This window comes from Salmo salar, chromosome ssa01 (assembly GCF_905237065.1).
Source record: "Salmo salar chromosome ssa01, Ssal_v3.1, whole genome shotgun sequence".
NCBI classification, from domain to species: Eukaryota; Metazoa; Chordata; class Actinopteri; order Salmoniformes; family Salmonidae; genus Salmo; species Salmo salar.
This window is the reverse complement of record NC_059442.1, coordinates 62,638,118-62,664,473: the sequence shown is the minus strand read 5'-3', so window position 1 is coordinate 62,664,473 and position 26,356 is coordinate 62,638,118. Positions and strand designations below refer to the sequence as shown.

The window sequence follows — 26,356 nt, the reverse complement described above, 5'->3', positions numbered from 1 at the left end:
CTATCACTCCAGTGTTTAATTGCTAAATTGTAATTATTTCACCACTATGGCCTTACCTCCTTTATCCTACCTCATTTGCACACACTGTATATAGACTTTTTTTGTATTATTGACTGTATGTTTGTTTATTCCATGTGTAACTCTGTGTTGTTGTTTGTGTCGTACTGCTTTGCTTTATCTTGGCCAGGTCGCAGTTGTAAATGAGAACTTGTTCTCAACCAGCCTACCTGGTTAAATAAAGGTGAAATAAAAATAAAATACAATTTCAATTTCAATTTCAATCCATGGCATAATTCTGTTATTGCAGTTACGCCACGGGTTTGCATTTTACTTGGAGATTGGGTTGATAAGATCCCACCTTGTCTAGCATATTTTGTTTTGTTGACATTTGTGACACATTTTCCGTTTCTATCTGGTCTGCAGTGACATTTTTTTATCCGCCTACTTTACTTATATTCAAAAAGTTTGGATGGAAACCTGGTTAGTGAATTATTCTTTTTCGCATTCATTTAACATTAATTTGCTCTTGCCATTCAAAATGAATTCCATGCAATATGATTTATTTAGATGTCAATACTTTTGGGTTATTGTTTTGCTTTCAATATCATTATTATCTTTGTTTGCAATAATAAGAATGTTGTTCTCAAATTCAAACGGGTTTCTTGATATTAAAGGCACAAAAGTAATTCCATAAATCTCTAGCACTAGTAATACTGTAGCCTAGCTATGAAACATCAGTGTCGAGCTAAACTAAAAGTGAAAGACTTCTGATGTGAGCACCTCACAGGCAGCCAACAGTTAGGCTACGACTCTTTTTGGGCGCAATTCACTGACAAGAATATGCAATAGTATGATATGTAGGCTACATTGATTTGTAAACTAAAATACAAATAAAATTCTTATTATGATAGAGGGAATAATGTTTTATGAAAAAAGACTTGGCAGCTTTGGTTATCTCGTTTTGAGTCTCGCCGCTGGCCGCCCACTGCCCTGTCCATGGTCCTGCAATAGGCTCATACACATTTATAGTGTAGGGTAGACAACCAATGCTAAATTTGTGTTGCGAGTATTTTGAGCTGGGGCCCTAACAAGATACAACAACACTACTGACACACACGCACACGAGGAAGGGAGGATGGGAAGCGCGTCACTAGCACACTACGATTGGTGAAGTGAGAGAGAAAATTGTGCAAGTGCCTTGTACGGTGAACCCCCATTCTCAAATGACAATGCGCGCTCCCGGCGTGAGAAGGTGTGCTCGTTTCAGGGGCTGCGGTCCCATTGACTGTTCTACATCTCCCTGACAGCGGCAGCATCAGCAGCAGAGCGCGGCAGCGTTAGAAAACAAGGCACCCAGCCAGCGGATCAACCTGGGCAGCGGCAGAGTAACATCTCTCCGCTGTGAAGAAAGCTAAGCCTTCCCAGGTGACCGAGTATCATTCTCCACCAGAGATGGGTTCCTGGTAACTGGAAGTGGAGGGGAGAGGCGGGCGGGCGGGGGGTGGGGGGGAGAAGAGAAAAGAGCGAGAGAGAGGCAGAGGAAAGGCGACTAGGAACCGAAGAAGCACTACAGCCGTGGGTGCCCTCCACCATGGGAGCCTTGCATCACTTGCCCGAGCCGTTGCTTCATCCGTGGGCCATGTCGTGATACGTGGGCTCCGCCAGTGGGATTTCTGTCCGTAATCCGAGCCGCCGAGGAAGGGGGGAGAAGATGTCCGCCTCGGTGGGCCCTCGGGGCGGCCCGCGCCCACCCGTTGCGCCGGCGTCCATGCCTGAGCCGGACCTGAGCCATCTGACTGAGGAAGAGAGGAAGATAATCATGGCTGTGTTAGCTCGACAGAAGGAGGAGGAGGAGAAGGAAGAGGCCATGTTAAAGTAAGAGAGACACTGGGGCTATTTCTGCTCTGGAGATGTTTGGGAGATGTAGTACAGAGATGGTACTCATACTGCTGCTCATTGGCTGCTAGGCTACCAATAGGCTACCAAACCTATACAAATATCTGCCTACCTAACCTTAACCAAAAATGCTATCTACGTGTGTGTATGTGTGTGTGTATCAGCATGTATAGCCCCAGCTCCTCTCAAGGCAAATATAGTGTAGCCTATTTTCGCCCTCACTCTCATCCATCTACAGCCTATAATTTAGTCTACACAGAGTCAAGGGTGACCTAACAAGATGCCCTAACACGCTGTGTGTGTGCGTGTGTGAAAGAGAGAGAGAGGAAGAGGTTTCTGAGTAAGCATGTGTTGGGTCAGCGCTGTCACAGGTGTAAGAGACGAACAGGGGGAGAGAGGGGGGGAGAAGGGGGAGAGAGAGGGGTGTGTCGTCCCTGAGACACTCAGCAGCGTCACACTCCAGTGTCTTCTGATGCCCTAACTAAATTCTTCTCAACCTCACCCATTTCCCGGAAATGCAATCATGTGTTCTGTCATATCCGAACAAATTGCTGGCTATATAGGTTATATATAGCCTATAGCCCAGTATCTTGAGCACTGCGTCCGCAGGCTATAGGCTAACTTCAGGCTGCGATTGCACAACGTGATTTGACCGAGATTCTCTTAATTTCTGCTTGTAAAATCAGTGCATATCTGCTCTAGCGGAGTGTTTCCGTCCCGTATCTCAACAGCTGTTTGCGTGTTCGGTCGCTGCTTTGGCGATGCGGTGGGTTGAGTATAACAGCCCAAAGTAGGCCAGCGACAGTCCATCTCTACTGAAAGGCTAGCGTAAATGCATGTAGCCTAGTCCATGCCCTATGTGCTGTTTTATTATAGTTGATGATGGTCGGAAATCAGCACAGTCAGCCTGTGCTATTTTAGTATTTTCACACACAGAGCTTGAGCCGGTGTGGAAGGAGCACGTCTATTGTATTTGTCACGCCAAAACATCGAAGGTTTGTTATCGTGAGTTAGATGTAACCTTATCTGAGTAGCATATTACTCCACTGATTGCCTGTCAAACTGCAGCGAGGCGATATGACGTTAAACAAGTCACTGCTATCGCATAGTCTTATAGCGAACGAATAACCGGGCTCCTATGAGAACTCCTCTGCTATTCACGTCTGTGTTCTATTTTAGGCTCCTTGTGCAGAGTGATGGCCCTGTACTGAAACTGCAGATCGATTCATTGCATCTAAAGAAGGAAGTGTCCAATGCACAAGTGGTCATGCATAATTTTCATCTTAGGCTATGCATTAGCCCTGTAACACTAGCATGTGTGTGTGTGTGTGTGTGTGCGTATGCATGCTCATGTGGTTTGCTGTGTGATCTTAATTGCAACATATGCTACAGTAGCCTGTGTGCTCTTACTCTAGTGAGGAAAATAGCCTTTTAAGTCTTCCACTCACAGAACTCACCTATATCTGATAGCATCATACACTCTAATCACAACATCAGATTACAGTAGACGCGGGCTGAACTGATACGTCATCTAATCTGCGCATTCTATGCTATAAAGCTATTCGATAAACCCACTAATGTGAGAAGCACAGATGAAACATAGACACAGGACTATGACACCCCATATACAGTTCCAGTCAAAAGTTTGGACAAACCTACTTATTCAAGGGTTTTTCATAATTTATACTATTTTCTACATTGTAGAATAATAGTGAAGACATTAAAACGATGAAATAACACATATAGAATCATGTAGTAACCAAAAAAGTGTTAAACAAATCAAAATATATTTTACATTTGAGATTCTTCAAAGTAGCCACCCTTTGCCTTGATCACAGCTTTGCACACTCTTGGCATTCGTTCAACCAGTTTCACCTGGAATGCCAACAGTCTTGAAGGAGTTCCCACATATGTTGAGCACTTGTTGGCTGTTTTTCCTTCACTCTGTGGTCCAACTCATCCGAAACATCTCAATTGGGTTGAGGTCAGGTGATTGCGGAGGCCAGGTCATCTGATACAGCACTCCACCACTCTCCTTAGTCAGATAGCCCTTACACAGCCTAGAGGTGCGATTTGGGTCATTGTCCAGTTGAAAAACAAATGATAGTCCCACTAAGTGCAAACCAGATGGGATGGCGTATTGCTACAAAATGCTGTGGTATCCATGCTGGTTAAGTATGCCTTGAATTCTAAATAAATCACTGACAGTGTCACCAACAAAGCACCCCACACCATCACACCTCCTCCTCCATGCTTCACGGTGGGAACCACACATGCGGAGATCATCCGTTGACCTACTCTGCGTCTCACAAAGACATGGCGGGTAGAAGCAACAATCTTACATTTGGACTCATCAGACCAAAGGACAGATTTCCACCGGTCTAATATCCACTCCTCGTGTTTCTTGGCCCAAGCAAGTCTCTTCTTCTTATTGTGTCCTTTAGTAGTGGTTTCTTTGCAGCAATTTCACCACAAAGGCCTGATTCATGCATTCTCTTCTGAACAGTTGATGTTGAGATGTGTCTGTTACTTGAACTCTGTGAAGCATTTTTTTGGGCTGCAATCTGAGGTGCAGTTAACTCTAATGAACTTATTCTCTGCAGCAGAGGAAACTCTGAGTCTTCCTTTCCTGTGGAGGTCCTCATGAGAGCCAGTTTCATCATAGTGCTTGATGGTTCTTGAAATGTTCAGTATTGACTTACCTTCATGTCTTCAAGTAGTGATGGACTGTTGTTTCTCTTTACTTATTTGAGCTGTTCTTGCCATAATATGGACTTGGTCTTTTACCAAATAGAGCTATCTTCTGTATACCACCCCAACCTTGTCACAACACACCTGATTGGCTCAAACACATTAAGAAGGAAAGACATTTCACAAATGAACTTTTAACAAGGCACACCTGTTAATTAAAATGCATTCCAGGTGACGACCTCATGAAGCTGGTTGAGAGAATGCCAAGTGTGTGCAACGCTGTCATCAAGGCAAAGGGTGGCTACTTTGAAGAATCTCAAATATAAAATATATTTTGACTTATTTAAAACACTTTTTTGGTTACTACATGATTCTATATGTGTTATTTCATAGTTTTGATGTCTTCACTATTATTCTGCAATGTAGAAAATAGTAAAAATAAAGGAAAACCGTTGAATGAGGAGGTGTGTCCAAACTGGTACTGATCACACACACACACACACACACACAGGCTAGGATTTAATCCAATCTGCCATATCAATATTTACACACTGCTTTTGTATTCATACTATCTGCCCTTGCATATGTGTGGGTGTGTGTGTACTGTATGTGCAGATATCTTCATGCATAGGTCACAGTCAGAAAAAAATGATCTGATGGTTGTAAGAATGCAGTGTGCTCCTCTGGTACTGTTTCCTAATAATTAGGTTTTGCTTATACATCAACTTTTTCACCCAGTCGGTGTAATTGAAGAATGGAGGTTTGAACAGCTGAAATACTGGACAGTCAGACACAGTTGCTATCGAACCCATTTTTTTTTCATAACACCCATCTAATGACAGCTCAAACACAATGTGTTATTACAGATCTGTCACCCCTTTCAGTTTTAAACAGAACGCCTCCATGTTGTGGGGTTCTCATAGGGATTTATCTGTGATCATCCCATTGAAGTGTCAGATTACTGAGGGGGGAAAAGAAAACAGTAGATATTTTGAGGTAAAAGTGAAAACATTCCAGTGTATAATTATTTTATCAGAAATATTATTTTTTAAGTCATTGTTATGTATGATGAATCAGTTCTTTGTTATTGTAATTGATGATCTACATAGCAACTTATTTTCTCTATTCTGATTGGTCAGGTGTTGGTTAATTGTTGATGGAGAACAGGAAGTAGTGGAATTGATTTATGGCTGTGAATGGGTTTTCACTAGATAGCACAGTCACAAAGTAAAAATTGGCTATATCATAACAATTCATGAAAACAAAAATGTGCTTTTTGGTCTAAATTTAAGGGTAGGGTTAGGCATAAGGTTAGCAGTGTGGTTAAGGTTAGGGTTAAGTTTAAAATCACATCTTAATAAGATAAATTGTACAAATAGGTGGGGTTTATGACTTTGTGGCTGTGGTAACTAGTGACGACCCTGTGAATGTGGTAATTTCATCCATCCAATGTTTAATCGCGTTCCCGTGCTCAAACGTTGCATGTATCAACCAATGGTTGGGTGCCATGTCATCGACTGTGCATTTGGGCACCAGATTGCCATAACAAATGATGTGGTTAGCTGATATGTAAAATACCTATTCAGGCATTGTAAGATCTAGCAGGTGTCAGCAACGTCTGAGCAGAGGAATCCGACCAATGTCTAAATAGCATCCACCTTCTAAAGAACCCTCAAACTACACCAATGTATAACATTTGACAACATTTTCTGACAACATTCCAACCACATTGTTCCTTTTGTGTGTTCCAGGGAGGAGAGGCCCATCCAAGCAAGAACTGTGAACCTGGTAGGCCAGAAGAAGCCTCCTCAGCAAAATGATGTCAGGTAAAAACCACTATACAACCCTATTTTGCTGACTATTTATTTTTAATGGTCAGCTGGTTATTGCAACACAGTCTTGGAATGGTCAGAAGGCCTGGGTTTGAGCCCAGTCGGTCACATTGCTTCCTAAACCGGGATGGGTCTCTGAGGACATTGTGGTCAAAGGGGGTGGAAGTGTAACGGATGTGGTTTGGTGCGCGCGTAATGCGTAAACTTCCCTGAGACCTGAAGATTTGTGTTAGCTCCCCAAGCTAATGGACAACATTCCACAACCCAGTGAGAAGATGGACATCACTTGTCAATTAACTCTTAAGTACTATTGAGCCATCATGTAGTCTTTGACATGGGTTTGTGCTGTGGATATGTGGTTAAACCTGATGCCCCTAACAGCTGGTCCACGGTCAGATATTCTGTATCCTCCTAGAGGTTAGAAAGTTAGAATTTGCGGTTGGGTAATCTGAGCCCAGCAACTTCCTGTCACTCTGGCTCTGATGAGAAAAACAGCCAGTATCCACCCAGAGTGATAAGTATGTCATATCGAAGTACCGGTATGTCAACTATAAGTCCAGCATATACATTTCCTTTGACTGAGGCAAGTTTGAGGATGCAGTTGAGAATGGGTAAGTGTTTGTCAGTATGTTTCGGTGTTTTTGGTAGTGGGAGGTGTGGTCACTACTTTACGCTTATGTCTGTAATAGAGATTGTCTCGGTAGCACATTGAACACAAGTTATGTGTGTACGTACTGTAAGTAATTATCTCTGCACAGTCGTGCACATTTATAGTGTGTGTGTGTGTGGTTGTCCATAAGAGTGTTTTTTTGCATTGACTTGTGTGTTTTGTGCAAGAATGCATGCGTGTGTGAGAGGTTGGATCAGAGAGTGGTGGGATGAAGGGGTAAATCACATCTGCTTCCCAGAGGAATCCCGGAATGTGGCCCATTATGACATTATGCCACGACTCCCAGTCAGTATTCTGACACATACGGAATGTCAGCAAGCCGTCAGAACGGGATACAGATAATAATAACCTCTATGGGCTAGCGTCCCACCTACTCAACAGCCAGTGTAATCCCGTGGCGTGTTATTCAAATACCTCAAAAATGCAAAAAGTTAAATTTTTCAAACATATGACTATTTTACACCATTTTAAAGACAAGACTCTCGTTAATCTAACCACACTGTCCGATTTCAAAAAGGCTTTACAACGAAAGCAAAACATTAGATTATGTCAGCAGAGTACCCAGCCAGAAATAATCAGACACCCATTTTTCAAGCTAGCATATAATGTCACAAAAACCCAGAAGACAGCTAAATGCAGCACTAACCTTTGATGATCTTCATCAGATGACACACCTAGGACATTATGTTATACAATACATGCATGTTTTGTTCAATCAAGTTCATATTTATATCAAAAAACAGCTTTTTACATTAGCATGTGATGTTCAGAACTAGCAAACTTCCGGTGAATTTACTAAATTACTCACGATAAACGTTCACAAAAAGCATAACAATTATTTTAAGAATTATAGATACAGAACTCCTCTATGCACTCGATATGTCCGATTTTAAAATAGCTTTTCGGTGAAAGCACATTTTGCAATATTCTAAGTAGATAGCCTGGCATCACAGGGCTAGCTATTTAGACACCCAGCAGGTTTAGCACTCACCAAAGTCAGATTTACTATAAGAAAAATGTTATTACCTTTGGTGTTCTTCGTCAGAATGCACTCCCAGGACTTCTACTTCAATAACAAATGTTGGTTTGGTCCCAAATAATCCATAGTTATATCCAAATAGCGGCGTTTTGTTCGTGCGTTCAAGACACTATCCGAAAGGGTAAATAAGGGTTACGAGCATGGCGCATTTCGTGACAAAAAAATTCTAAATATTCCATTACCGTACTTCGAAGCATGTCAACCGCTGTTTAAAATCAATTTTTATGCCATTTTTCTCGTAAAAAAGCGATAATATTCCGACCGGGAATCTGCATTTAGGTAAACAGACGAAAGAAAATAAAGCATGGGGTCGACTCGGGCACGCGCCTAAGCCCATAGTACTCTGATCGGCCACTTGCCAAAAGCGATAATGTGTTTCAGCCAGAGGCTGCCTCGATATCGTTCAGCTTTTTCCCGGGCTCTGAGAGCCTATGGGAGCCGTAGGAAGTGTCACGTTAGAGCAAAGATCCTCAGTCTTCAATAAAAAGAGCCAAGATGAACAACAATTTGTCAGACAGGCCACTTCCCATATAGAATCCTCTCAGGTTTTTGCCTGCCATATGAGTTCTGTTATACTCACAGACACCATTCAAACAGTTTTAGAAACTTTAGGGTGTTTTCTATCCAAAGCCAATAATTATATGCATATTCTAGTTACTGGGCAGGAGTAGTAACCAGATTAAATCGGGTACGTTTTTTATCCGGCCGTGTCAATACTGCCCCCTAGCCCTAACAGGATAAGCACTTTACTTTGATGAAAAGCAGTGAACTATAAGGAATTTGGTATCACTTGACATGCAGGCTGTTTTGTACATGCACTATCTGTTTTTCTATATATGATCCTAGATGAGCACAGATGTTGATCTGTCAAATGAATTTGGGGAGCTCAAGAAATGCAAGCAGATTTTTGTAAAGGGCAAGTGAAGTGAATTCAGAATGCATTAATGATAGACCTACTATTCCTGTTGATAGAGAGAAAGGTAAACAAATAGAGAGAAAAACTTTCATAACTCTCTGTACGTTAAAGACGAGCCCTCAACAGCCATGTAATTATTTAGAATGTGAAAAAATATATAATAATTTAGGAACTCTGTCGGGTCTCAACTTACTGTTGAGAGTATGAATAGTAGAATACACAAGGTGCAATTTTGATACTTAGTTGTGCATCAGCATTTTTCCTCTTGTTTTATTTCACTCACTGACATGTCAGTTAACACTTTTTAGATTGGTAAATTAGTCTAGTTAGTCTAGCCAGCTATCTAAACTTGTAGTAATCATGACTGAATTACCGACCCGGCATGCAGGGCACATGTCCAGGGGCCCTGACCTCCAGGGAGCCTCCATTGATTTTGTTTTTCACTCTCACTCATACAGTGGCTTGCAAAAGCATTTTTCCTATTTTGTTGCTTTACAACCTGGAATTCAAATGGATTTTATGGGGTTGGTATCATTTGATTTACACATCATGCCGACCACTTTGAAGATGCAAAATATTTTGGGGGGGTGAAACAAACAAGAAATAAGACTAAAAAACAGAACTTGAGCGTACATAACTATTCACCCCCCCAAAGTCAATTACAGCTGCAAGTCTCTTGGGGTATGTCTCTATAAGCTTGGCACATCTTGCCACTGGGATTTTTGCACATTCTTCAAGGCAAAACTGCTCCAGCTCCTCCAAGTTGGGTGAGTTCCTCTGGTGTACAGCAATATTTGGATTGAGGTCTGGGCTTTGACTAGGCCATTCCAAGATATTTAAATGTTTCCCATGAAACCACTCGAGTGTTGCTTTAGCAGTATGCTTAGGTTCATTGTTGTGCTGGCAGGTGAACCTCCGTCCCAGACTCAAATCTCTGGAAGACTGATACAGGTTTCCCTCAAGATCTTCCCTGTATTTAGCGCCATCCATCATTCCTTCAATTCTGACCAGTTTCCCAGTCCCTGCCAATGAAAAACATCCCCGCAGCATGATGCTGCCACCACCATGCTTCACTGTGGGGATGATGTTCTCGGGGTGATGGAAGGTGTTGGGTTTGCGCCAGACAGTGTTTTCCTTGATGGCATAAAAGCTCAATTTAGTCTCATCTGACCAAAGTACCTTCCTCCATATGTTTGGGGAGTCTCCCACATGCCTTTTGGCAAACACCAAACGTGTTTGCTTCTTTTTTTCTTTAAACAATGGTGTTTTTTTCTGGCCACTCTTCCGTAAAGCCCAGCTCTGTGGAGTGTACGGCTTGAAGTGGTCCTATGGACAGATACTCCAATCTCCGCTGTGGAGCTTTGCAACTCATTCAGGGTTATCTTTGGTCTCTTTGTTGCCTCTCTGATTAATGCCCTCCTTGCCTGGTCCCTGAGTTTTGGTGGGTGGCCCTCTCTTGGCAGGTTTGTTGTGGTGCCATATTCTTTCAATTTTTTAATAATGGATTTTATGTTGCTCTGTGGGATGTTCAAAGTTTTGGATATTTTTTTATAATCCAACCCTGATCTGTTTCTCCACAACTTTGTCCCTGACCTGTTTGGAAAGCTCCTTGGTCTTCATGGTGCTGCTTGCTTGGTGGTGGCCCTTGCTTATTGGTGTTGCAGACTCTGGGGCCTTTCAGAACATGTGTGTATATACTGAGATCATGTGACAGATCATGTGACACTTAGATTGCACACATGTGGACTTTATTTAACTAATTATGTGACTTTGGAAGGTAATTTGTTGCACCAGATCTTATTTAGGGGCTTCATAGCAAAGGGGGTGAATACATATGCACGTACCACTTTTCCGTTTTTAAATGTTTTACATTTATTGAAACAAGTTATTTTTTTTCATTTCACTTCACCAATTTTGACTATTTTGTGTATGTCCATTACATGAAATACAAATAAGAATCAATTTAAATTACAGGTTGTAATGCAACAAAATAGGAAAAACGCCAAGGGGGATGAATACTTTTGCAAGGCACTGTATATCATATTAAAATGGCATTTGTCAGCAAAATTTGTCAAATTGCAGGAAATTAGCTGTAAAATTGCAACAATTTTTTTCTTCTTCTGTAAAGCAAACTAATTTGTTTACTTTTTGTTAATAAAATACTTTTCTGCTAAAAGATCCCTATGTACGTATGAAATTATCATTTTTATTCCCTGTACTAAGTTAATGTGAGTTAATGTGTAGCGGCTAATTGTATTGCTTATCGGCTATGTGTTTGTAGATCGACTGAGGTGAATGAAATTACAGCAACCAATGTGATAATGGTTAGGGTCATTTTTGATTGCTGTTCTCCAATAAGTATTTTAGACTGTTTAAATTGTATAGAAATGCAGTCCATCCGTCCGGGCTTCACTAAAACTCAGACCCTGGTTACGGCCCTGCTCCTGCCCACTGACCAACACAGGCTATGTAAGATAACCTCTTAGCATTAGCATCACCTACCTCCAGGTAGCATTCTTGCTAAAACTCAAGTCAAACATTAGCTAGCATAAGTCACAGTTTCTGTAACTTTATATTTACCATATAGAGCTTACATTACTCTTCTCTCCATATGACAGGGATGTATGTTTGTAACTTTCTATAACAATGCACATACAGTACCAGTCAAACGTTTGAACACACCTACTCATTCAAGGGTTATTCTTTATTTTTTACTATTTTCTACATTGTAGAATAATAGTGAAGACATCAAAACTATGAAATAACGTATATGGAATCATGTAGTAACCACTACTAAAGGACACAATAATAATAAGAGACTTCCTTGGGCCAAGAAACACGAGGAGTGGATATTCGACCGGTGGAAATCTGTCCTTTAGTCTGATGAGTCCAAATTTGACATTTTTGGTTTCAACAACTGCCATGTCTTTGTGCGACGCAGAGTAGATGAACGGATGATCTCCGCATGTGTGGTTCCCACTGTGAAGCATGGAGGAGGAGGGTGTGATGGTGTGGGGTGCTTTGCTGGTGATACTGTCAGTAATTATTTAGAATTCAAGGCACACTTGACCAGCATCGCTACCACATTCTGCAGCGATACGCCATCCCATCTGGTTTGCGCTTGGCGGGACTATAATTTGTTTTTCAACAGGACAATGACCCAACACACCTCCAGGCTGTGTAGGGGCTATCTGCATCAGATGACCAAGCCTCCACAATTACCGACCTCAACCCAATTGAGGTGGTTTGGAATGAGTTGGACTGCAGAGTGAAGGAAAAGCAGCCAACAAGTGCTCAGCATATGTGGGAACTCCTTCACGACCATTGGAAAAGCATTCCTCTTGAAGCTGGTTGAGAGAATAGCAAGAGTGTACAAAGCTGTCATCAAGGCAAAGGTTGGCTACTTTGAGGAATCTAATATCTAAACTATATATTGATTTGTTTAACACTTTTTGTTTACTACATGATTCCATGTGTGGTATTTAATAGTTCTGATGTCTTCACTATTATTCTACAATGTAGAAAATAGTAAAAATGAAGAAAAACCCATTTATGAGTTGGTGTGTCCACACTTTTGACTGGTACCGTATATAAGGCCCAGCTTCTTTCACTATTATACCCTTTGGAGCAGAGATGCACCTGGGAGGATACTAGCCAATCACAGAGCACAGGAAGTGACTACCTGCCAATCCCAAAGCTCAGGAGTGGACAGCAGTGTTTCAAGAGACTGCTTTTAATCACGTGTAGAATATGCAAGGAGTTCCTGACTGCTTACTTCTGTGTGTCTTCATAGGAGAAAGCATGGATACTGTACACACAAGAGAAGCACAGTTAGTACACATCTTACTCAACACAACCCAGTATGACTTATGTCCTGTATTTCTCTGCAGTTACAGGATATTGTTCTTTGTGTGGTTCAGCTCGGTGTGTGTGTGTGTGTGTGTGTGTGTGTGTGTGTGTGTGTGTGTGTGTGTGTGTGTGTGTGTGTGTGTGTGTGTGTGTGTGTGTGTGTGTGTGTGTGTGTGTGTGTGTGTGTGTGTGTGTGTGTACGTGTATGTGCATGTACGTGTGTGTGTAGGCGTTGCCCATCCTACTGAAGATGGAGCTTCATACAGAAGTGTGTTTGTGTGTGATGGTAGGTGTGATTGTAGACTGTGCACTTCCCACCCTGCCGAAGGGCTCTGTACGACTGTGCCAAGCCATATGAAGCTGGGCATTTCCATGTAAAAGGACCCATGATCAACAACATGTGAAGTTCATAGGAGCATGTTAAATTGGGTGTCAAATGATCTAAGAGTCTATGTATTTTCTAAATTAAGGCAGATATACATTTTTCATACATTTTCCATCCTGAAAATCTGTAACGCTAAAATGTAGTGTAAATCCTTCTTCAGGATCAGTGTCCCATCCACGGGATGGTTGAGCTAACATAGGCTAATGTGATTAGCATGAGGTTGTAAGTAACAAGAAAATCTCCCAGGACATAGACATGTCTGATATTGGCAGAAAGCTTAAATTCTTGTTAATCTAACTGCACTGTCCAATTTACAGTAGCTGTTACAGTGAAAGAATACCATGCTATTGTTTGAGGCGAGTGCACAATTTTGAACATGAAAAGCTATTAATAAACAAATTAGGCACATTTGGGCAGTCTTGATTAAAAAAATGTATCCGCAATGCAATGGTTCATTGGATCAGTCTAAAACGTTGCACATACACTGCTGCCATCTAGTGGGCAAAATCTAAATTGCACCTGGGCTGGAATAATACATTATGGCCTTTCTCTTGCATTTCAAAGATGATGGTACAAACAAAAATACAAAGAACGCTTGTTTTTTTCTTTGTATTATCATTTATCAGATTGATTCTGTTATATTCTCCTAAATTCATTTCACATTTCCACAAACTTCAAAGTGTTTCATTTCAAATGGTACCAAGAATATACATATCCTTGCTTCAGGGCCTGAGCTACAGGCAGTTAGATTTGGGTATGTCATTTTAGGTGAAAATAATGTAGGCAACAATAACACAATAATGTTTAAGACCCCTGCCAACTAATATCAACACTTATATTTAGTTTTGGAGAAAGGATTTGCCTTCTGTAAGTTAAAGAAACATTGCCTTGTGCCCACAAATCTTTAAGATGAGGAGGAAGGATAATGAAAGTTAACAGAAGTAACAAGTAAAGGAAGACATATCAAATAGTTATAGTGTTTTTACTGATTCATTGTTAAGTGTTTAATTAAAACTCGTAATTATGTTACCATATCGGTAACAGAATTACTGTAATTGAATTGGCTAAAACTGGAAATCATAGCAGTCACAAACCACAGTTGAGTCACCTGCCACTGTCCTCCCTTCTACTGGCATACTGTTATGTTCAGCTCATAACTGTTTTCTTTTCTCTTTTTGTTGTCTGTTGGTCAAAGCAAGACTGTGAAAACAGTCTGGACAAGCCCCACTCTCCCTCTCTCTCTGCTTCTCTCTCTCTCTTTCTCTCCAGTTAATGTCACCTCTCCTGGCTCTTACTGACTTCTACAATAGCACCTACCATCTATCCTCTTTTCATTTACAGTAACAAGTATCCTCCGCCACTGAACACTTACTGACACCAGATGTCCATGGACGTTGAAAAGTAGTTGACATTTGGTCAGTCTGACCTGGCCAAATCTGAACCAGTTTGGACTAGGGTTGAATATTTTCCCGAGATTAAATCACTTTTCTTCCGGTATTTCCCGCCAAAACCAGAAGTGTAATTCAAAAGCATTATAAAGCATATAAATGTATCTGGATTATTTTAGAGCTTTGATCAGAATGAAAATTCAAACCTGATGCTACCTGAGACTGATGAGCCATATATTAAATACATTTTATGAGCCCTACTTTAATACCATTTAATTAGCCCAAGCCCAGAAAAGCTCAAATTATGTTATCGTTATCCAATACGTATATGGGCTAATGCACATTACACATGACAGAAAAACATAAAAGCCCATAGAAGTAGCTACCTATATCCTCTCTTGGGTAAATAAATGAAACTAACTCCAGTCGGCTAATCTTTTTGTGTGTGAACTGTATTACTGTACTGTATTGTATTATATGGACTGGAATTATGCACATCATTCAAACCATGATAAAGTAGAAGAGAACATGGGATTCTGGTGCACCACATGCATCTACAAAGTTACATGTATAGACTACCGAATTTGATTTTAATTTAGAAATATAATAGGGCCTATTTGTATAATTAGTAGGCTGACCCATATATACCTTTCATAATATTTCCCTTAATGTTATTAGCCTACCTTCTCTTTCTCTCTCTATTGTTGCTTCATTCCTTCCTCGCTTTCAACAGTTAAATTAAATAAGTTTCCTTATCTTCATCATTCTAATGACATCCTTGAGTAATATAGGACTATAATTAAATACAGAAGGCTTTCACTTCTCTTCATGGAGATTGAATGGCTGTGGGGCTGAATAAATAACTGCTATAGCCTACCACCATCTTGCGTTTGCTCTTCTTTCAAACTACCCGTGAGGTCTATTGGCTGCTGTATTTAACATTCAACAAAAAAGAGCTTGCGTCCCTCTTTTTTTTAATAGTCTATTGGTATAAATAAATGCTAAAAAAATTATGTCCAGCAAGCTATTCTAGTCTACCTTTTCCTGCATGGGACTCCAAGAGCTAAGGTGCATTTTTAAGGAGAGAGGCCAGTGGAGGACAGGTGCATGCCTATTGCGCAAGAGACAGAGCTATAAGTTAGAAGCTTATTATGCATAACCCATCATTAATTAGCTAAATATAAGGCTACTACAGCATTGTATTTATTACCTGAAAGAGGTAGGCTAGGACATCTATATATAGGGCTATGTATCGATCTAGAACAGGATTATCTATTTTGGATGCAATATGAATAGAGTTGATGGAGAGAGAGAGAAAGACTGTGAGAGATTGCTCGCACGTGTACTGATTTAAAGCAACGATATTCAAGTGATAGTCTGATTTTAAACTCTGCAGCTGCAATTAAAAAAATATAGAATCTTTACAATTAAAAAACAAGGAGACCTCCGAAAACAAGATAGAGATGGATAAATTAGACGCATTCGGTCAGTACGTTACTGTAGCATACCTGTCATAAGAAAAAGAGTTACCAGGATAGGTAGGTCTACATGCTTTGTGAACTGCACTTCATACTGAGATGGGCTGTCTGTCCCCACCCTGAGCATTGATTCATCATGCAGAGGCCATAGAGAAGGCATTTTTCGACATCACAAATTATTTAACAGTTCCATTTCACGTTATGATGTTCATATAAATAATTTGTTATAATTGACCGGTTACTTGATGTTATTTCTCCCGGGAAAAGGGAGTGGTTTTGCGCGGTAAATCCCGGTAACCGGCTCCCGCCATTCAACCCTAGTTTGGACAGCACAGTACAATACAGCAAAGTAGAGAACAGTAAAGTACAGTACAGTAAAGTAGAGTACAGTACGGTACTGTACAAGTGCCTTCAGAAAGTATTCACAGCCCTTGACTTTTCCACATTTTGTGTGTGTTACAAAGTGGGATCAAATTGTCAATGTTCTACAAAAAATGGTCTAATGTCAAAGTGGAAGAAAAATTCTAACATTTGTAAAAAAAAAATATAATAATAAAAAAATTAAACACTAATATATCTTGACTAGATAAGTATTCAACCCCCCTGCATCAATACATGTTAGAATCACCTTTGGCAGTGATTACAGCTGTGACTCTTTCTGGTTAAGTCTCTAAGAGCTTTCCACACCTGGATTGTTCAACATTTGCCCATTATCATTTGATCATTGCTAGACAACCATTTTCAGATCTTGCCATAGATTTTCAAGCAGATTTAAGTCAAAACTATAACTCGGCCACTCAGGAATATTCACTGTCTTCATGGTAAGCAACTCCAGTGTAGATTTAGCCTTGTGTTTTAGGTTATTTTCCTTCTGAAAGGTGAATTGATCTCCCAGTGTCTGGTGGAAAGCATACTGATACAGGTTTTTCCCTCGGATTTTGCCTGTGCTTAGCTCCATTCAATAATTGTTTTATCCTGAAAACCTCCCCAGTTTTTAATGATTACAATAATACCCATAACATGATGCAGACACCACTATGCTTGAAAATATGGATAGTGGTACTCAGTAATGTGTTGAATTGGATTTTCCCCAAACATAACACTTTCTATTTAGGTCAAAATTGAATTGCTTTACCAACATTTTTGACATATTACTTTAGTGTCTTGTTGCAAACAGGATGAATGTTTTGGAATATTTTTATTCTGTACAGGCTTCCTTCTTTTCACTCTCATTTAGGTTAGTATTGTGGCGTAACGAACATGTTGTTGATCCATCCTCAGTTTTCTCCTATCTGTAACTGTTCATCTACAGACTAAGCCCTGTCTAAGCCGTGGGGGGTCAATTTTTTCAACTGGTACCGGGGGACTTTCAGACGAGTCTTGTGAGGCTTGTGGGCATCCTAGAGTTAAACAATTTACATGTACGTGTTCACGAGAGTCTCACCCTTCCGCAGAGGATTATTGTGTAGCCCAAACTGTTCGGACGCTACAGACAGAAGTTAGCAGATGGCTGTACCAACTTCAGACTAGTCCCAAGATGCTTGTGGGGGTCATAGAGCAAAACGGAGGGCACCACCATGTTTGTGAGAGTCTCATCTTTCCATATGTCATAGTTTGTAGGCCAAACCATTCGGACGCTACTGACAATTTTGTGAGAAGATCCATTTTTTTTTAGCTCTGTCATCGACGGATTTATGAATAACTACCTAATCTCTGTACTCCATACATACAATTATCTAGTCCCTCAGACGAGCAGTGAATCATCGGTGGATGCTGTGGATTGAGCATTGCAAAAAAACAAATATCTCAAGCTTAAACAGAGATTTTTCATGGGGATTTTTGTATTTTGCTAATTTATTTTCTGCGGGGTGCAGACATTGACTCTAGTCAAGAATAAGTTTCCATTGGAAAACTTCCCTGGTCTTTGTGGTTCAATTTGTGTTTGACATTCACTGCTCAACTGAGCGACCTTACAGATAATTGTATGTGTGGGGTACAGACTCAGGACATTTGCCTTCAGAAAGTATTCACATCCCTTGACTTTTTCCAGTTTAAAATGAATTAAATTGAGATGTTGTGTCACTGGTCTACACAATACTCCAAAATGTCAAAATGGCGTTATGTTTTTAGATTTTTAAAACAAATTTATAAAAAATGTAATCCTGAAATGTCTTGAGTCAATAAGTATTCAACCCCTTTGTTATGGCAAGCCTAAATAAGTTCAGGAGTAAAAATGTCACATAATATATTACATGGACTCACTCTGTGTGTAATAATAGTTTTTAAAAAACTTTTCAGGATCGAGCCCTTTTTTTAAATTTTGGCCTAAAATGACATACCCAAATCTAACTGCCTGTAGCTCAGCAACTGAAGAAAGGATATGCATATTCTTGGTACCATTTGAAAGGAAACACGTTGAAGTTTCTGCAAATGTGAAAGGAATGTAGAATATAACACATTAGATCTGGTAAAAGATAATAAAAAGAAGAAAACGTGTTTTTTTATTTTTTTTGTACCATCATCTTTGAAATGCAAGAGAAAGGCCATAATGTATTATTCCAGCCCAGGTGCAATTTAGATTTTGGCCCCTAGATGGCAGCAGTGTATGGGCAAAGTTTTAGACTGATCCAATGAACCATTGCATTTCTATTTAAATGTTGTATCAAGACTGCCCAAATGTGCCTAATTGGTTTATTAATAACTTTTCAAGTTCATAACTGTGCACTCTCCTCAAACAACAGCGTGGTATTCTTTCACTGTAATAGCTACTGTAAATTGGACAGGGCAGTCCGATTAACAAGAATTCAAGCTTTCTGCCAATATCAGATATGTCTATATCCTGGGAAATGTTCTTGATACTTACAACCTCAAGCTAATCACATTAGCCTATGTTACCTCATCTCTGTACTCCACACATACAATTATCTAGTCCATCAGACGAGCAGTGAATTTCAAACACAAATTCAACCACAAAGATCAGGGAGGTTTTCCAATGCCTCGCAAAGAAGAGTGCCAATTGGTAGATTAGTAAACATAAAAAAAAGCTAACATTGACTATCCCTTTGAGCATGGTGAAGTTATTATTTACACTTTGGATGGTGTATCAATACACCCAGTCACTACAAAGATACAGGCATCCTTCCTAACTCAGTTGCCGGAGAGGAAGGAAACCGCTCAGGGATTTCACCATGAGGCCAATGGTGTCTTTAAAACAGTTAGAGTTTAATGGCTGTGATAAGAGTAAACTGAAGATGGATCAACAACATTGTAGTTACTAAACACTACTAACCTAATTGACAGAGTGAAAAGAAGAAAGCCTTTACAGAATACACATATTCCACATCATGCATCCTGTTTGCAATAAGACATTTAAGTAAAAGTGCAAAAAATGTGGTAAATAAATTAACTTTATGTCCTGAAAACAAAGCATTATGTTTGGGGGACAATCCAACATAACACATTACTGAGTACCACTCTTCATATTTTCTAGCATGGTGGTGGCTGCATCTTGTTATGGGTATGCTTGTCATCGGCAAGGACTAGGGAGTTTTTGGGGCCAGGGACCCCTTTTGTGGTAGTAAATTCATCACCCCCACATAATCAGAACACAACTTGATTGAGATAAAAAAATAAAATTGCATACAAGGAGTTTAACTATGACTTCAAACCAAGTCTTGGGCCCTGCAAAGGAACATTTTAAAGGCCCATCTCTTGTCACCGGAGAGAAAATAATTCGTTTTTCAGCTAATTTCTTGCAATTCTAGAGATTCTTTGGGAGGGTATTGAGTTGAAAAATGTATAATTGGTAGAGTACTGTGGATACCAATATCTGTGAGCTTTCCAGGCCCATGTTGCACAGGGTTAAATTGTAGATTCATAATATTACATTGTGTTGTATTACACCCTTTAAACTTATTCCACTGATCCCTTGGCCAAAAGTAATTTAATCTTGTTCTAAACTTAATTGAATAATTAAATATTTTTTATTTGTTTTGAGATCTGGACGTGGACCCCCTGCAGTACCACGGACCCGGACCCCACTTTGAGAACCCCTGCATTAGAGCGCACTAGAGTATAGTACAGTATAATGTACTGAACTCTACTGTGATGTGCTTTACTGTACTGTACTAAACTCTACTCTGCTCTTCTGTGCTGTACCGTGATGTCCAAACTCGTGAAACATAGTCGTCTATGATTGTTTCAGATTTGATCTGGCGAAGACCAACCAAATGTTAGCTCATTACAATAATACCCACTTATGCAAAAAAGGATATTAAATTGTTCTACCTTTGTGTACCTATTCAGGAAACATCACCAGGAAGAGAATTATATTCATATCACTAATTGTGCATTTCTGTAAAGTACAGATCAGGTACCCATGATGTCATTCTGTTACCGGAATTTCATTACCCGACCAAATCCACTTCACCTACTGTAGTTCAAAAACGAAAATATATTTTTTCAAACTCAAGGTGTCATAGCTGACACACCATTCTTTCTGCAGACATATTTGAATCTTGAATCAAGGAGATATTTAACAGAGTTTTTGAAAATGTGGTTGCATAAAAACTGAGGGAGATTTTACCGTAATTCTGTTACCAAACTTTGCATCTACACAGTTCTTCCAGTCAATGTGTTTTTGTGAAATGTTCTTTGTAAATTGTTCAAAGTAGTCCTTGTGCATAGAGTTGTGTGGTTTGTTAAACTTTGAAATCAATGGTTTTTGTTTGGCATACATTTTAAAGTGAAAAAGTCCAAGCGTAATTGCGTTAGCATGGAATTGCCCAGTTCTGTCTGGGGAGCACACTACCCACTTAGCTCTGCTGTTGGCTCTGGTGCTTTCTCCATCTGTCTTCCCCATCTTCTATTTCCATCGCTCAATCTCTTCCTCTATCCCTTCCTCTTTATCTCCTCCACACTGCCTGTCTTTTATCAGTTTTATAAAGCCTAAAATGTGGTGTAAAAATAGACAACCTCAGGTATCTGGCTAATTACTGTGTGCGTGCGCGTCGGCCTTCCCGCCTGTATGTGTGTGTGACTTTAGTGCTCTTTAAGCTTGTGACAGTGTGTAAGTAATGAGGTGTGTTATTGACAGAGTGGAGTGTCTTCTCAAGTGGACTGAATCTTACTCTGTCTCTCTCGACCCCCCCCCTATCTCGTCTCTCTCTCTCGTCTCTCTCTCTCGTCTCTCCATCCATCGCTCTCTCTCTCTGCTGGGAAATGTTATTGTCTACGAGCTGTAGGTTTCTTGAAGTCCCACTCAGTAATGAGGATAGGCCCTCCAGACCAGCCCAGTCTAAGACACGTGAATGCTCCTAAAGAGGGGAGATTAATGTTACTCCATGTACCCAAGGAGAGTTTGTGTTGCATAGCCAATAATCAATACAGTGCATGTGTCCTGAGGTTGGTGAACCTAGATAATCACCAAAATGGCCACCCGGCATAGGTTGAGGGAATAGGGAGGCAGAGATGAAGACAGGAAAGAGCATGTGTGTCATAGAGAGAAATGTGTCAGAGAGCAGCTGAGCTAAATAGAGAGTAGAGAGAGAAGAGCAAGATGGAGGAAGGGAAAAAAGCTAACCATGGTTGAGGAATATGCACACCAGAGGAGAGGAATTCCGAGAGGGGAGGAGGGAGAGAGGTTGAAGCAGGATGAGTGAGAGACTGAAAGAAAGGATGGTGGGACAGGGGGAAGGTGAAGCCACGTGGGCCACTCAGCATGGCGACAGTTCCGGCGGAAGCAAGGGAGGGAGGGTGGAAGTGCAGACCCTGCCAGAGAGAGAAAAAAATGAAAGAGTGAGTGAGAGGGAAAGACAGAAAGACAGACTGTGGCATATTGTATGTCGTTGATGCCATATGGTGGTGAGGTGCCACCCAGAGAGGGCACAGACCACTGCACCTCACCACAGCGGGCACAGACCAACCCTCCTAGCATAGGAACAGAGGAGAGCGACTGAGTATGGGCTAAATAAGAAACACTAAAGTGTTTTTTTTGTCATTATGATGTAAAGGCATCATCATCATTTTCAACCCCCCAGCTAAACACACACACACACACACACACATACACACACACACACACACACACACACACACACACACACACACATACATACATACATACATACATACATACATACATACATACATACATACATACATACATACATACACACATACACACACACACACACACACACACACACACACACACACACACACACACACACACACACACACACACTCACACTCCTCTGTCCTTTATTCTACGTCTACAGGGGCCAGCCACAAAGCTGGCACCCTTTACTGCTTTCCAATTTTGCAAATAGCAAAAGGAGGAATCTTTTTTTTTTTCAAGCTCATCTATTATAGGATTGTGAATTTACAGAAATCAATCAGGTGGATGACGCCCCCTGTTTGGAGAAAGAGAGAGGGAGAGAGAGAGAGAGAGCTTAATTTCTAAATGGCTGCGAAGTGATTTTCTCTCGCTCTTATTTGACACTCCCTCATTGTTTTTTGATTCATGCCCGCTTGCCTTTTGAATATCGATTTGAGAGGAGAGGGTGAGTCAGGAAGGGAACCCTTAGTCACTGAAGCTCGATTAGGCGGCATGGGACTGAGTTTATTAGTACAGATATAGAGTATCGGTAAGTCTCATGGATCAGTGGGCTTGTAGGGTTGTGGGTTGGATTCCTGCATGGGGTACATACACTGAGTGTACAAATGCTGTCCAATGTTGATTCCATTGCTTCCCACAGTTGTGCCAAGTTGACTGGATGTCCTTTGGGTGGTGGACCATTCTTGATACACGGGAAACTGTTGAGCGTGAAAAACCCAGCAGCGTTGCAGTTCTTGACACACTCAAACCGGTCAGCCTGGCACGTACTACCATACCCTGTACAAAGGCACTTCAATATTTTGTCTTGGCCATTCACCCTATGAATGACACACATACACAATCCATGTCTCAATTGTCTCAAGGCTTAAAAATCATTCTTTAACCTATTTCATCCCCTTCATCTACACTGACAGAAGTGGATTTACATCAATAAGGGACCATAGCTTTCACCTGGATTCACTTGGTCAGTCTATGTCATGGAACATTCAGTGTATATTGGACACGTGTGTAACCGGTGGCGTGCAACATGAAGCTCCGACTCCCACTAAATAATAATATAGTCATTAATCAGATTATTTTATCCAAAGCGACTATAATTTAATATGTGATCAGTGGTCACTTCTATCCCTCTGTCTCACCCGCTGGGCGTGTCCAAGGAAGAGGAGAGAGGAACTCAGTGTAACGTTTACTGGCGCTGTTATACACACAATACTTTCAGAATATTTAAGACTCTCTGGATTTGGGCTGTCACTGCTCTCATACTCCAAAGGCATGCCAACCTTCTAAATGATAAAACAATCTCCCGACAGAAGGAAGCGCTCTGCTTAAATAAACTGGCACAACCACACCCTTGATTAGCCAGCTGGACGCACTTGGCTGGCGATACAGTGGGATAGAAGGCACTTTAGTGGCCACCGGTCACATATGAACTCAAAGTTGAATAAAAGCATCTGATGAATGCCTATATTATTATTTAGAGTGATTATAAGGAGGGGCTAGGGAGTAGGGGCTTGGGCTCTATTTTTTATTCAGCACTAAATATGCTCCCAGTTCCCCTCAGAGAGAACTATAATTGGAGACCTCTCCCAGCTGATAACATGAGATTCCATTACCCAAAGTCCATTGTAATGGTGCTAGGACATGCTCATCTATGCCCACTCTCCGGTCAAGTGTGAAGGAATTTTTAGAGTGATGTTCACCCCCCAATCCTGAAACAGCATCTAGCCTCTTGCCCCCAGGCACTTCGTGTAGATCAGAAGGAATTTGACAGGTATAAACAGTAGCTTCACATTGCCCTTTGATTGGTTTCGTACTAGGACTGTTCACCATATTGTATTATAGCTATCAACATAGGGACACAACTTTTGTTTTAGAAGTGGGGGGGACATAACTTAAAAAATATATATTATTCGGATAAACACTCCAAACACTCCAAACAGCCTACCCGACCGCTCGGAGGCGTCATCATGGTCCTAAAGCACACCGTTGTCTCGTTTTGTATCACATTCCAATGATAAAACTAACAGCGGACAAAAAAATGCAATTTCAGAATGTAGGGCCCGTCCCCTGCATCTCCACACGTGTGATGGGATGTTTCTGGATTCAGGACACTGGCGGTAGATTTTAGGATTTTAACAGGAGTCAATGAGCTGCACAGCTCTATCATACGCGTGTCCCACATGTTAGAGACAAATCACACAGACCCATTGATCCTCTGGGACATCGTAGGAGTGCGTACTGTATGTGCATGCTTTCATGTGTGTGTTGGAGGATTTACAACCAGCGCTGTTTATAGGGACCAGGGCCATCCTGCCAGAGCTTGATGAAATGGGGGACAGCGTGTGTGTGTTCGCAGGACGTTTGTCCTTGTTTGGTGGCTGAGATACTGCTGGCTTTTCACGTCTGTCACATCACGTCACGCCTTCTAAAGGCCTTCTTTGACTCCCTCCCCCTCGGCTGGAGAAGACTGGGGAAATGATCGAGCTCCACTGCACAGGACTGTGTGAACAGCCACACCATTCACTCTCATTCATTCTCGAGGCAGCGAGGTAGATCTTGCCACCTACATGATCATATCCCCCAAGTAAGCCCATCTGAAATATCCATTCTCAATATGCCTATTCGCTGTGTGTGTTTACAGGTGTGCATACAGTGCTGTACAGTACGCTTTGTTGTAGCTACAGTAGTCCTAGAGTCTCAGCAAGCTCGCTAGTGTTGCATGGCTTAATTATTATATGTGATGCTTTATGCTAATGTTGTTTCCCCAGATTGAATTGTTTGGCGCGATTTGTTTAAAAAACACACTTGGACAAATTTGCATTTCACAAAGGGATTATTTTTATTTCTTAAAAGAGAGATAGTACTGAATGGTGTGACGCAAAGGGAAGTGTGTGTGTGTCTCTCTGTGTGCGTTGTGTGCATGTGTGTCTGTGCGTTCATTTGTGTGTGTTTGTTCTGGTAGAAGTAAAGCTTGGGCTCACTGGTTTAAGCTTGTATCTCATTTATGCATCTGTGTTTTCTAGCTTTTCTTAATGAGCTCCTGTCAGACAGTCTCTCCTGAATCTTGAAAGATGAGCGCTCTCTCAGATCTTCTCATAAATACATATTTTTCGCTCTATTTCTCTCTCCTCATCTCTGTTCACTTTTAAAGATGTTTTTCATGTATCGCTCAAAAACATTCAACAGTGTTGCACAATCTAATGGAGATTTAAGTTTAAAGTTTACCCATCTGAGCGAGAGAGTTCGCCAGAGCAGTTGCGTCGGCTTGAGTCCAATAGTTGGAGATAGCTTCCTTCGCTCATCTCCTTCCCGTAATTGACTGGTGAAAGGAATGTTATGAATCCATACTCTCACCTATTCAACTGCGTTTAAGCGGTGGTTACCTCAGAGGGGAGTAAGGAAGGATACATTTCTAAATTATTCAAACCAGGCCTAAGTATTGGAAAGGGGGCTTGTGACAGTGTGATTACGTGAGAGTCATGGAGCTGAGGATATAAACCCTGAGGAGACAAAGCAGCAGGTGACCCCTGTCTAACCTTTAGGGCCAATAGATAACAGAGATTAGGCCCGGGGCGCAGCGAGGAAGACGGCATGGGATGGGAAGGGGTTTTGTATTTTGTGTGTGTGTAAGTGTGAGTGTGTGTGTGTGTGTGTGTGTGTGTGTGTGTGTGTGTGTGTGTGTGTGTGTGTGTGTGTGTGTGTGTGTGTGTGTGTGTGTGTGTGTGTGTGTGTGTGTGTGTGTGTGTGTGTGTAAGTACGAGTGCGGGTGTGAGTGAGTGTGTGTTGAAGTGTGTGTGTTGAAGCGTGTGTATTTACAGGGATAAGATACAGGAATACAGGGATGTCACTGTTGGTGGGATAGTCCAGGGAGGAGGATGTGTTTGAAGGTATGATAGGGGAATAGTTTGTTTTGTGACACCAGTAGTAGAGTGAAGAATGTGGATATTTAGCCTAAGGCCTTTTGGATGTTTGATGCAGTCAGTTGTTTGGGACCTCCTGTCCTCTTGGGAATTGTAGTTTTTAAGGCTGGTTTTATGGGGAGGAGGCTACGCCAATGACACCCTGTCTGTAAGTAAAGATAATACATCTAACGC

General features: G+C 41.1%; 1 protein-coding gene across 6 annotated transcripts in view; it reads left to right on the top strand.

The window, feature by feature from the left end:
* The first annotated feature begins 1,496 nt into the window (after positions 1 to 1,496).
* LOC106607091 (regulating synaptic membrane exocytosis protein 1) overlaps positions 1,497 to 26,356 on the top strand; it is a 67,735-nt gene continuing 42,875 nt past the window's right edge. For 4 of the 6 annotated variants that reach the window (XM_014203747.2, XM_045720902.1, XM_045720898.1 and 1 more), the window contains exons 1-2: positions 1,498 to 1,875; positions 6,339 to 6,413. In XM_014203747.2, the coding sequence (XP_014059222.1) occupies positions 1,712 to 1,875; positions 6,339 to 6,413 (239 nt within the window). In that variant the 5' untranslated portion in view covers positions 1,498 to 1,711. Of the gene's footprint in view, positions 1,876 to 6,338; positions 6,414 to 26,356 lie in introns of all 6 variants that reach the window. The other 2 variants (XM_045720897.1, XM_045720906.1) reach the window with 2 other exon arrangements.